The following is a 13102-nucleotide window of genomic DNA, read 5'->3' as shown; positions in this document are numbered from 1 at the left end:
AGCGCCTACTCACCATGACGTAGTGCCTCTGCATCTCTGTCTTTTCGCCGGCCAACTTCTCGCACTCGAGCTTGAGGCTGTGGTACTGCGCCTGGAGGAAGCTGAACTCCTCCTTGATGCGGTCGCACGACTCGGTCACAGTGAACTTGAACTGCTGGCCCGCCTGCGGCGGAGGACCCTGGACAACGTGAAAAGGATTCGTTACAGTGGCGCGCCAAAAGCAGTACACATCAGGGCTAGTGGCAACGAATGTCGAAGCACGTGTAACGCGGGAACTGGGCGCTCCTCAGCTGCAATTCCGATTCTTCAGCTCGAGTGGAAAAATACAGGACAGAAACTTCCTTTTCGAATGTTCCCAGGCATCAAAAGCGTGAGCTTCGTGCGGGCCGCGCTCCCCACAGCATGTCCGTCCCTTGGATATCACAGACCTTCCGACTACTGTTGTATGAAACATGTGGAAGTTGCAATGCTAAGGCTTCTGTGCGCTCCAGTACCGTCTCACGAAACTATAGCGTAGCCAGGACTATGTCCGCCACGTTTTCAGCCTGCTCTCAGCCTGTTCACATTATGTTCCTTCTTTAAGGACTGTTTTCATTTGGCGTATTCGACTCTGTTTCGGTGACAATGCGACAGCTCAATTATTTATATGACACACAATTCCATTTTTCTGATCGCACAGACATATGGCTGACTCACGGCACGAATCCGTATACATGAATGGGTGAATTGTACAGCGTATGCGAGTGCGTCTGCAATGTTGTACGCAGGAAGGATTAAAAAAAAAAAAAGAATTGCGGTACCGAACGACGATGTGCGAGAGCTTCAAAGACAAAAGATAAAGCGCTTGCCCCAGCATTGTGCACGAACAATGGGGCCAGATCAAACCGCCGACAAATCAAAAGGCGCGGATGTGGAAGCGAAAGCACAGCAAAGTATAGCGATAATATCGGCCTCGAGCACGCGATACACGAGCTACAGGTACAATTCACGCTTGCGTATCGCACTCGAGGAAAGGTCTGGGCACACCGCCAAGCGAACGCAGCCGGCGTGACGGGGAACGAGAATAATTCGATTTCTGCTACAACCTGACGAGAATGCGCGCTTAAACATTGGACACGAACATAAGCCCCCCCCCCAGGCGATGAAAAGAAAAACTGGCAACTCCTGACGGGCCACGCAAGACATCCTCCGATTCTGATCAATATTTGTTCGAGAACCATTAATTAATTCGTTGCTCGAGATCCGACGGATACAGCGAAGGACAGTCGCAGCTGACGACTGGAAAGTGCACTGAACTCCTACCCACTGCCCATTACACAAATGAAACGAAATATAGGCTTGTGAAAAAGAAAAAAAAAAAAAAACAGCGATACAAATAGTATAGCGGTAAACGTGTGACGACTCTACAAAAAAATGGCGATGAACAGACCATGGGCAATACGAGCGCTCGTTCAGTGAAACGAGCCACGTTCGTAGCCACTAGGTCGTTCTATTGACGGAGCCGGCACCCCACTCGTTACCGTATACCACAGCGTAGACAAACTGACGGCTCCTGTACATATCTACCTGCATTGTTACTGTAGCACCAGCACAGGTTAAAATTTTCTCACCAACTCGCCCGATTACCATCCCTGTTTGGCCAAACGATTTAAAAACCAGCCGCGCCGACACGGAATCGGGACCAGCGGGCAGAACCGACAAACGTGTGCCGAAAGACGTACGGGTGGAGCCCAACTGCGAGCGTTTACACGAACGTACGGTTGTCTGCCTTGATATGAGGTTGACATTAGCGAACACCCACTGCCTAGTATATAGCCTCTCGACACAACAGAGACAGCAGCTCAAGACGCCCGAGAAGCTAGTGCCGCAGAGTGCACCTTTCTTCGGGGCACATTCGCTCCCTGCACCGAAGAGCGCACGGAGGAGACACAACTGCGACAGAGTTGACACACCGCGGGAGGCCGCGTTCTTCGACGGTCGTGCGCAGCCGGCCGATTGAGGCGTCGGCCGGCGGAGCGGCGCCGCTCCCCCGCGCGCAGCCGAGCGCCGACGACCCATCAGCGTGTCGACCTCGAAAGGCGCGCTACATCATCGCAACAGCAGCGACGGCGGCACACGTCAGCCGAGCAGCGCGCGGCGAGGGCTCGCAAACGAGGGGGTGAGGAGGAAAAGCGGCCAAGCAGGCGACGATCCGAAGGCGCGCTTCAGAAGAGAGCGCGCGTGTTTGTGTGCGTGTATGCGCTGCGAACAAGACGGGGCGCACCGCAAGGAGGGAGGAGGAGGGGGAGCGCTCATATGCAGGAAAGACAACGCGGCCCGAGAGCGTCGACACGCACGCCCGCCCGCTTCGCAAGCACCGCTCTTCCAAAGAACGGCATCGACGTGCGTGCCGCCGGTGGGAGCCTCAGTATCAAACTCGAGACACGTTTACTGCGCGCAATGTTCACAAGGCGAAGCGACAGCGAGCACGAAAGTGTTGCACTCACTTGCCCAGGACCGCGCGTGTCGTGTAGCACAGCTTTGATTGCTATCAGGAATTGAGTCCGCCTCTTTTGCCGTGTCGCGCTCAGCCACTGGAGTGCAGCAGTTGCGCACACCTGCGACCTTAGCTGTGCTACGGCCCTTTTTCGTTTTAATGCGTAAACAGCTTACATCAATCAATGTGCGATACCTGCGATGACTTGCAGATCCGCGGAATAAGGTTATATAAGGAGCGCTGACTCAGAAGTAAATTCGCTTCATGTACCGTCTTGCTTACGTCTTGCGCACAGCGAAAGCCGCCCTTCGCTCCACACCTCGTGTTTTCGCAGTCTCCTTCGCACGCTCCCGGCGTCGCACTAAGTAATGGTAATGACCCAAAGCGACAAACTTCCCTTCTCAATTACCGACTGCACGTAAAAAAAAAAAAAAAATAGGAGGGCATCCGGCGTCATTCAAGCAGCGTCACCTGCTTTCTCTCTCTCTCTCTCTCTCAACGTGCAATGAGCCAGTAATTCAATCAAAGCAGTGGTCGTGGGTCTCCGTCACAACCTTGCCATTTCATTGGTTGGCTGCTCGCCGTTGCCGCACCTCATAAGCGTCGCCAGCTAGGCGAGGCTCCGAGATGGTAGGCAAGACTGCTACCGTTGCTATTCGGTAACAAAACATGACGCACTGGCGGGAGAGCTTCAGATGATCTGAGCTCAAAGGCACTCTCGAAATAGCCTCGCACACGTACTGCAGCACAGCTAACGTCACTAAAGTCAGCGCCAAGAAAGTGGGGTCCCGACCTAATTGACCGAAGGCAATGTGACAACGATAAGTACAGCGTGCTGGATATACACCCACTTCACAAAGAAAAGCTACAAGCACGCCTATCTATCTGTGTGGTTTTAAGGCGCAAATGGCAAAGCCGCTTATCAGCACAAAGGTAATTAGCAGAATGGACAGGAGCTATACAAAAGGACGAGAGATGAGAAAGAAAAAAAAAAAAAGGGGGGGGGGGGGGGCAAAGGAAAAGCTAGGCCGCAGACAACCAGTGGCAAGAATTTCCCAAGTCTTCGATCAGCATCTGTTGCAAGCAAAAGACACGCGACCATCTCCTTCCTTGCTCGATAGGACATCAACCGCATCGTGACGAATATGCAGCTCTTTGTCAGCCCTGTGTTTGGTCAGTGCTGGGAAGGGACGGGTGCCGACCCTCCTGCCGTGTGTTGGTATACATGTGTCCACGTTGAGAGAGACAGTTGCAATATTAAGGCAGGAGATGACCCTTCATCATAAAACGCATATCCTTGTAATATCCGGAGCAAAGATCCCCACGGATAGAACCGCCCCCCCCCCCCTCCCCCTTGTTACAGGCCAAGCGTCGAGGCAACATTTTTAGATAGCCGGCTAGCGTGCACCGCGCCTCTGCTATCGTGAGAGCGTTTGTGCTCGGTAAGAACTACTCGATTCTTAGGGAAGATTACGGCTGACCAGCTTTCCTTTGTGTCGAAGAGCCACAACATTTTGTGTGTTCCTACTCAGACAACATTGTTCGAGGCTGCGCTATTATTAAATGATGGTTGGTGGTTACGATGATGGTGGTCCTTGTGTTTTTCTCGACAAAGGAGGCGCCATGTGCCAATGTGCTCCTACATTGAGGCACCATATGAACCGAGTTGCGCTGGCTGCAATGCCCGAACGCGTTCAGTCGGTGTGCTATTCCATGCATTACAATAATACATAGTCAAATTCTGTCATGTTGCCGAATTCCGCCATGTTCAATTTTTTTAGCCAATCAGAGAGGGCGCAGCCACCCTGTGAGCCAATTACAACTGAGAAGATGGCCAATACGACGGAATATGACAATGTCCAGAACAGTTCCAGAATGGCACCCCCAGTTCACCTGCGACCGCCATCGCCTACGTCACCGCGACCGGCCAGCGCTAGCGAAACCGAACCGCATTTCTTACGTGGGACACATTCGCGCCGAGATTACACCATGCTGCGGCTTCCCGTACACGAATACATGCGGTGTAAGCCACGTCTACTGACAATAGTCTTCAGTGGCTCAGGCAGCCGCTGGATAGACGAGACGTCACACGTCCGCCGTTTCTCCGCTCTATAAAGTCATCAGGTGGCGTCTAGAAGCACGATCGTGCAATGCACGTGTCCCCAACGCCCTCCGCGTCATGGAGTCGCCTGCTTTGCTATGAGGTCTCGTTGGTATACGCCATCTTGGAACGTGGCGCAAACAAAACGAGGACACACATATACGGACATTGTTGAGAAGTTAGCGCCTTGTCTGTGTGTTCATCTTTTCTTATCGTGTCCGCGCCTTGTTTGCGCTACGCTAGCATTCCAAGACTGTTTGGCCTCGAGCATCAGAGCCCGCTTGGTAGCTACCAGTCCAAAGTTACTTTGGAAAAGAATCGTCAAGGAAGATATTGTGACGCTCACACGAATCTTGTTCCAATTTTCTTTAGCTGTTCGCAGTTTCAAATAAACTGTCGGCGCTCTTATTGTGCTGGTCGGTCGCGTGAACTTTACCTATTACATTTTTTTTTAACGTGTCCGCACTACAAAATACAGAATTTAAAGTCGAGTACGATCGACTTGTCCACTTTCACGCGATGCAAACACACGTCAAGTTACGCAATAGACTCACACAGCAAACGTTTACAGTGGCGTTGTGTGTCAAAATAAATGCCTACACAATTAAAGATAGATTTCAAGGCGACCATAGCGAAATATGCCGCTTTTCTAGGTTAGAAAAAAAAAAAAAGAAGAAGAAGGCATATCTTGTGCTGGAGCGAACGGGTTAAAACCTGGTGCCTTCTACGAAGAAAGCGCTCTAATCTCACTGATAAGAGCATGGCATATAGACATGTAATTTCCCCTGCGTTTTGACGTGGCGACAACCGTCGGCGGGAGGCACTGGGTACTCGAACGCGGTCCCCAGTGAGTACGGCAGGTGACAATTTTATCTTAATTTTAGCGAGTGGCGTGGCTCCTGGCACCTGCTCCGAGATTCGATTCAGCGACAAAGGAGAGTGTCACTCCGCGGAGCGCGATAGAAGCATGGAGCCTCCCGCCCTCGTCACATTTTTCTCCCCCCCCCCCCCTTTTTTTTTTTCTTTTCCTTTTTTAATGTCTCGCTTTTTGCGACACGCGGGCGTTTGGATCGCACTTCCGTGCGGCAGGTGTTCAAAGCATGTCCTGGGCGGACGTGACAGTCTAGGCACAGCCTACGTGCGCGCATACGCTGTGCGTTCGCGTTTACTAAACGACAAACACCAACTTAGCAGGAAGCGAAACTCGTTGACATTCCCGCCAGTTCGCTCTGAGAACGCCGAGTTTGTGAGGAGTGGCGTGGCGAAGCGATTGATAGGTAGGCCCGGTTCACAAGCTCGGAAGATAAGCGAGTCTGTTTATAGACGAAACGACTCTGCTATCGTTGTGTCTACGATAAACAGGTCGGTCAAAGCCTCCACAGACCAAACGTCATTAGTCGAATTGTGTGGCCAGCGTGTATGCAACATGAACGTGTGCTATCCCCATCATTACAGACAAGTAGTTCATGTGACTGAATATGCTGTCACTGTGTAGTTCCGGGACGTTATACCCAATCTTTTAATAGTAAATTGAAACCAGAATGCGCTGCTGGAAGTAAATCCGCCTTCCTGATTATTCCAAGTTTCTGACGATTCCTGATGATGGCGTACACTAGGGAAAAGCTCGATATGAAGGTCCTGATTAATTGCAAGCGTCACTGATAATGGACGGGGCATCACAAAAGAGCCGGAGATGACAGACATCAAACGAAATGAGCCGAAATAAATTATATTCCGCCAAATTAGAACTGCGGAGAATTCCATAGTGCTTTCTGCATTTAGCACCCAATCAGCTCTCGTGACGAGACTAACGAACCGAAATAAGGAACAAAAGGGGTGGTCGGGTGCTGGAGTGCTTCCTTAACATGCATCTCACAGACCGTCTGTCCTGCACCTAACAGAAGGAGTAATTCGTTGATTTCAGTGTTATAAAGAACGTGTTCTTATATTCCCTACGTGTTTATTAAAATGCGAAGCTTGCATCGCTATTCTACTGCCAGCGGTACGTTGGCAGTTTTCTTAATCAGCGCGAGCAATCGCAACTCATTCACAAACGCACCGCTCGTGTAAACATCTGCCGTAGGCACGCCCATTTATGAAAGGAGAGGATATAGAGAGAGAGAAATGTACGCAAATGCATTGTCTACCTTTCAGAACCCGCACTGGTATGAACACGATTGTTGTGTTTTGAACTGTGTTAATGTCACAAAAAAAGAGAACGGACCCCACTGATATCGAGCACGGTGTATTGTTCGACGCTGCTATTCGTTATCTGAAGAACTAGAAAAAAAAAAAAAAAAAGTGTCGAGAAAACACATTGAAGTAAAGTTTCCCAGGCCTAGTGAAAACTGCAACACCCATGTGTATTTCGAAGCAGGTGGGCATGGTGTCCCTTTCAGAGAAAAATGGCCAGTAGGATGGTTGAACAATTTGGATAGACATACTGCGTGTACAGCAAACCCGTATCACATATTGTGACAATAAAGTTGGATAAAAGCTACAATAGGAAGCTGCAATGTGGTAAAACGTGCCACCGGGACCTCGCCTGAAAGGGGAATCCACTCAATATCATCATAATCAGTTCACAAATATAGCTCCATGGCCGCCGTCATGTTCGAATGAAACATGAATCGGCTGCACAGAAACAAGTTGAAGGAATCAAACGCACGAGACTCCAGCGTGCGAATTCCACAGCCCGGAAAACAGCGTGCCGTGAATAAAAAGTGGTCGCAGTTTCACCTGAAAGGCGAAGCATCAATTGCGATAGCAAACTTGTAGAGAGCTATGCGGAGTAATGATATTAGCTTTATCAGCTGTATAAGCTTGGACATGCAGCAGCATCGGCAACACGCAGAACTGTTGTCGACGCCATCGGCGTTTGGCCCGCGTTCGCTCAAAATGCGTGCGGCGTTGGTGACTGTTGCCGGAGCCTGTGATATAAATAGGCACTTGGTGCCGCAGGTAAACGTCGCCTCCCTTCCCTCCCCCTCGCCCACGGCTTCTCGCGCGTCGGAAGAAGGTGCGTTTGCTCTACATATATGGTGATTGTAAAGGAGAAAAGAGACGCCTACTTCTGCAGCCCTTAAGCGAGCACGGCGCAGAACGCGCGTTTGTTCTCCGCCGTGCGTTCGCTCCCCGTGAAAGACGCGCCCCTCGCGCCCTTTCACTCGCACATACAGCGTTCGGCGCGCGGCGACGATTTCTTCTCCAAATGACGTCATACAGAACCTCACGGCGACGCCGACGGCAGAAATCTGCTTTTGAGTGTCCATATAATTGCTATCGCAATAAAATCGCGGGGCGTGGTCTCGCGACAAACATGAAGTTCTGCGGTTTGCAGGGCGTGAATGTCTGCCGGTATTGCAGCCTTCAGGCTTCGAAGAAATCAAGCTTCTTCACTCGCGGATCCCACGCCCCGTAACATTTAGGTCTTCGTGCTGAGAACTTTTTGTTTTGGTACTTGAAACACGTGCGTGTTTATGTACCCTATTATTGTCTTTATTACTACCTTTGTCAGACTGTATACACGTTTTAGTACCGGCTCCTCGGAGAGATATAAAAAAAAAAGAACAAACGAAAGGGCTGTTGCAGGGTCATTTGAGCTAGTAAGCACGAGAAATTACCTTTGGAGACAGCCGGATAAGGATGTCTGAACTTACTGAACCTCTCTCATGCAGCCGAGCAGTAAAAATAGCCGAGAAAGCTGTAAAAGCGCCTCACTTTCAACCGTCTTTACGTCTGCGATATCGGCGACATCGACTTGGGACAACAGCAGGCTCGCAAGACTAGGCTACTATTACTGCGATTCCCAGCGATCGAACAGACGCGCACACGAGACACTCGAGAGCTCGTCCCACGTGCTCATCGCGGGGTGGACGGGAACAGAGAAGACAAACGTACACATTCGATAAATATATTACACGTGGGGTTTATCTATTATAATCACCGAAAATAAACAAATAAAAAAAGTTTGCTCTAAAAGAGAGAGGTTCCCTCAACACACGTGCGAGGACGTGTTTTGAGGTGCGAGAGCAAACCTTTTTTTTTTTTTTATTTATCGAATTCGGACATGAATCAAAAGAAACAAGATTTCTCACACTTTTTAAGAAAGAACTGGTGAGTTCTTAGAGGGTTAAGTACTTAATTTGTTTCTTTGCATAATTTATCAGTTTAATGCGCTTTCTTATTTCGGGCATTTCACAAACCCTCACCATACTGCTTTCGTTTTTTTTTTTGCCATAGCAATTCTATGGACACTCCAAAGCAGATCTCTGCCGTCGGCGTCGCCGTGAGGTTCCGTATGACGTCAAAGGCGACGAAATCGTCGCGGCGCTCCGGACGCTGTATGTGCGAGTGAAAGGGCGCGAGGGACGCGCGCTTTCACGGGGAGCGAACGCACGCCGGAGAGCAAACGCGCGTTCTGCGCCGTGCTCCCTAAGGGTTCTCTTCCAAACGCAACTTTTTCCGTCGCGCAAAAGGGTATGGGGGGTCGGGAGGCGACGTTTAGCTACGGCACCAAATACGTATTTATTTAAAAACGCCGGGCGCGTTCGGTGCGAACGCGGTCAAAACGCCGACGGCGTCGACAACAGTTCTGCGCGTTGCTGGTGCTGCTGCATGTCCAAGTTTATACAGCTGATAAAACTACTATCCTTACTCCGTATAGCTCTCTACTAATTTGCTATCGCAATTGGTGCTTCGCCTTTCGGGTGAAACTGCGACAATTTTTTTAATTTTTTTATTACGTTACGGTCAAGAAAGGTAGAAAGAAATGCATTTCAGGCTAAGGAGCCGTGTTGAATTAGAAAGGCTAGAAAAAGCAGACCGTCTAGGTAAGATGTTAGCGATATTCTAATGAAAGCAACCGCTAGAGTAGGCGTTACGAGGCTTTACGCAGGTACTGGCGCACGGTTTCTGAATGATAAAAATAATAATAAAAAGAGAGGCCACAGCTGTAATGCCGAGAATGCAAGGAGTGCACAGACTCGCGATGTGGCAAAAGAGCCAGCGCATAAATAAGAGCATGACATGCACATTCAGATCAAACCGGAGCGCCGAAAGGACGTTTCGTTCAATGTGCGCGCAGGCTAGACATGTGGCGGCACCTATCGGCGGTAACCGCAAGTAACAACTTTTAGACGGGTTCTCTAAGCCTAAATAACAACGGTCGTTGCAAGCAGTGTACTACTACGGCCACACAACAGTGATGTTGCCCCGGCATTTTGCCAGGCGCCTGCACAGCTACTGCGAAAACAAAAAAATAAAAACCAGTATTCTTAGCGGCAACGTCACGATTGCGCAGGCAGGAATAGCGATGCAAACAACACTCGAGAACAAAGCCAGAAAACTGATTGACAGCTCGCAGAGAAATGGGTTTCAATGGAAGCCGCAGCATGACCATGTCACGTAGTGGTCGCTCGAAGAAAACAAAAGCACATAACGCAATGCGATGATGCGATCGCGGTTATTTCTGCGCGCGTTGCTACCTCGTCGGCGCTGGAGCGAATGTTAACCAACTTGCTGTGCGGTCACGTGCGCGCAAGAGCATTCTGCGAATGCTGTACTACTACTGCTACTCACCGTGACAGGCATGGCTGAGCTCACGGGATGTCTAGCCGGGTACATGACGGGTCAGCCTCGCATCCGAAGAGGCGTCCCGCCGCCGCTACGATGCCCGCCGTTGGCGCGTCGTCATGGCCGTATCCGACTGGCTAGTATCCTGCGCTACCTGGTACACCAACGAAGACACATCCCGCACCACAAGCACCAGCGGACAAGCTGAGGAGATTCACCCGCGAGGCACCACTTCCCGGGTCGTCCTAGTCGGCGCAGTTGTTGGGAGCGCGCCGGCTTTCGTAAACGCGCGGTCTGCCGAACGGCGAAGAGCGATTGCGGAGCCCAGAGATTGGCTTAATCAACAAACATGACTGTTCCCAGGCGTCAGCTCGACCGCGCTGGCACCGCTTTAGAGCCGCTTTCCACGAGAAAACGTTGGGAGAAGCGCGGCCCCCTCATCCCCTGGTCCCCGGTCGCGGAACAGAGCGTGTGGGCGGAGCGCCCACGTGGGTCTCCGGTCACCGACGCGCTCCGCCTCCGCCAGCTTCGCAGTGCTAGGAGTGCGCTGCCTGACAGCCGGCCGTCAAAGTCACGCGGTCACCGACGCGCTCCGCCCTCCCGAGCGCCCGCCTCGCGGCGCTAATACGATTTCCATTTCAGCGCTGCCGCCGGAGAGCGGCGGCGCGAGACGGCCGAACCGAGGAGGGCGGCGAGGAGGGAGAGGCCGCCGATCAGCGCCCCAAGCAAGATAATTATACAGAGCTTGATGTTGCCTTTGATGAGCACTTGAGCGTGTAGTGTTGATGTTGAACAAATGTTCAGAACCTGGCCCCGAGAACCCTCCCGCCGCCGCCGCGGAGGAGCGCCTCCCCGCAGTGAGAGACCCCCCTCTTATTTTTATCTTCTTCCAGAGCCGCGTCGCGTGTTATGGAGGCGACGCAGACGGCATTTATTTATCCCTCGTAAAGCGGAAAGAGGGCGGCCCCTGCGTGCCGCCTCTTTCTTGATTATTTTGCTCTCCTTCGCGGCGTTTTGTTCTGCGGCTGCCGCTGCTGCTTCTGAGGAGTGAAATTGTTCCCGCGCCTGTTTAACTCGAGAGCGCTCCTCTCCCGCGCCTGGACGAGATCAATTAAACGCGCCCCCTCTTCCCGCCGCCACAGCGGCGGGCGACCCGGCATTTTTGTTTTCTTACGGCTGCCGCTTGTCGCTGCCTTGGGCGTCCGTGGAGATCCGCCGCCACGAGAATCTCCTCCGATGCACTTGCCGTCGCACCGGCGCTCTATCGCCGTTCTCAGCGTGTGCAAACAGCCGCTCGCTTCTTTCTTCATTCTTTTCGTCCTCTCTGGTCGTTTTCAACCTGCGTGACTGCATACGACGGCGCTTGCCGCGATGCTCGTATGCGGCGGCCCTGCGGAAGACCTCTCTTCTGACGACTGGGTCGTTGTCATAGCTTCACGCAGCGCGCGCTTAAAAAGCTACAAAAGGAGTACTTTACATATGTCTGCGAAACTGCCCCTGTAATTTAGACGTCGGTTTTGGAATATATTTTCTTTTTCCCTTGCTGCTGCGTGCCTCATAATCATATCGTGGTTTTGGCACGTAAAACCTCACAATTTTTCCCATTGCCGCTTGAGTTTCCAGCCATCTTAAGCGTACGCACTTACGTTCGTTCCCCTTATCCGTTAGCATCACTACGATAATGAACATTCTACTTCCTGCAGCCTTTGCCTCGTGTTGCAAAAATGAGCATTCACTAAATCCAAGTACGCAGATTGCGGACACGACAGCAGTTGAACCTAAGCGCATGCATCTCGCCGAGTTGGCGTCGATCACTTTATATGCGGGCATCGAGCGATCGAACCGACTTCACTGCGACGCGCTCTCATTGTTTACTTTGCCTGCATGGGAAGCACGGTCTGATAGGAATTAGCGAGATTGCACTGTCATTTCGGTACGGGGCCTTTCGGGTTGTGCCAGTGGACAACGCCAATCATTGTTGAACTCGTTCAGCGGTGCCGAAGAGGAATAGCACCGGGTCGGGACTTAGGAATAGTCTTTCATACGGGACGTTATTGTGGTTTGCTTTAATAATTGAGAATGATTATGAAATGATCCTCAGACCACTTCACATCGGCGTAACTCTGCCGTGCTTTGGGAACAGTGCAGAAGCAATAAAAAACAGCTTTAACGCAGGCAGCACCAGGAAAAAATGAAACTGCCTCGTAACATTGCGCGCTGGTTGAGTTAGCGCCCTACAACCGACTCCGAAACCCGACCGTGTACAAATGATGCAGCAGTTGTCGACCAAATCAGGCTAAAGGCCCAAGCCATGCGCGGCTACTTTCCAAGCATGAAGGGCCATGCCGCGCTCGTGTAGTATCATATCGAAGGTTACACTCGGTGATAAAAAAGAGGGGGGAAATGCTGTCACGTGCTGAGAATTGATTTTCGCCGCGCGTACGCAAGCAGGCGGGGCGGCGAGTGGTTGGGTGCTTGCTCAGTGTATAAATACTACGCTCTGTGCAAGCGAGCTGCGCCGCCGTCGGCCCCGTTCCCCATCCCCGTGCAGACCCCCCCCCCCCCCCCCCCCCTTTCGCATCGAGTGGGCGCAGATTTTCGGTTCTTCCCGCAAGGGCGGAAGGCGTACGAATGCTGCGCACCAGTGCGGCTTGCAGCCCCTCTCTTTTCCGAACAGGGGGAGATCGTGTGTGAGCGTGCGAGGTTGAAGGGGGGGGGGGGGGGGGGGTTAGCTGCGGGGACTGCCGGCTGCGCGGATGGTAATGGATCAGCGACGAAATGGCCGCGGACGCCCGCAGTGTTCCCCCTCCTGTGTGTTTGAGCTTTTTCCTCGACGCGAACAAAAGAAACAGCAGCGGCTTGTGAGGGGCTAGGGGTCGTGTTGGAGGCTGCATAGCGAGGATAGAAGGGGGGGTCAGAAATGTGAGCGCGAGATGAAGCAAGACGTTACA

At 51.8% G+C, this 13102-nt stretch overlaps 1 protein-coding gene across 2 annotated transcripts in view; it reads right to left on the bottom strand.

Annotated features, from left to right (window-relative positions):
* Positions 1 to 10565, bottom strand: part of LOC119446739 (transducin-like enhancer protein 4) — a 46831-nt gene extending 36266 nt beyond the window's left edge. For both annotated transcript variants that reach the window (XM_037711265.2, XM_037711266.2), the window contains exons 1-2: positions 10158 to 10565; positions 14 to 178 (exon numbers count right to left, since the gene is read on the bottom strand). In XM_037711265.2, coding sequence (XP_037567193.1) covers positions 14 to 178; positions 10158 to 10202 — 210 coding nt within the window. In that variant the 5' untranslated portion in view covers positions 10203 to 10565. The remainder of the gene's footprint in view (positions 1 to 13; positions 179 to 10157) is intronic.
* Positions 10566 to 13102: the final 2537 nt, after the last annotated feature.

The sequence above is a fragment of the Dermacentor silvarum genome, chromosome 3 (assembly GCF_013339745.2).
Source record: "Dermacentor silvarum isolate Dsil-2018 chromosome 3, BIME_Dsil_1.4, whole genome shotgun sequence".
NCBI classification, from domain to species: domain Eukaryota; kingdom Metazoa; phylum Arthropoda; class Arachnida; order Ixodida; family Ixodidae; genus Dermacentor; species Dermacentor silvarum.
This window is presented reverse-complemented; position numbering and strand designations above follow the sequence as displayed.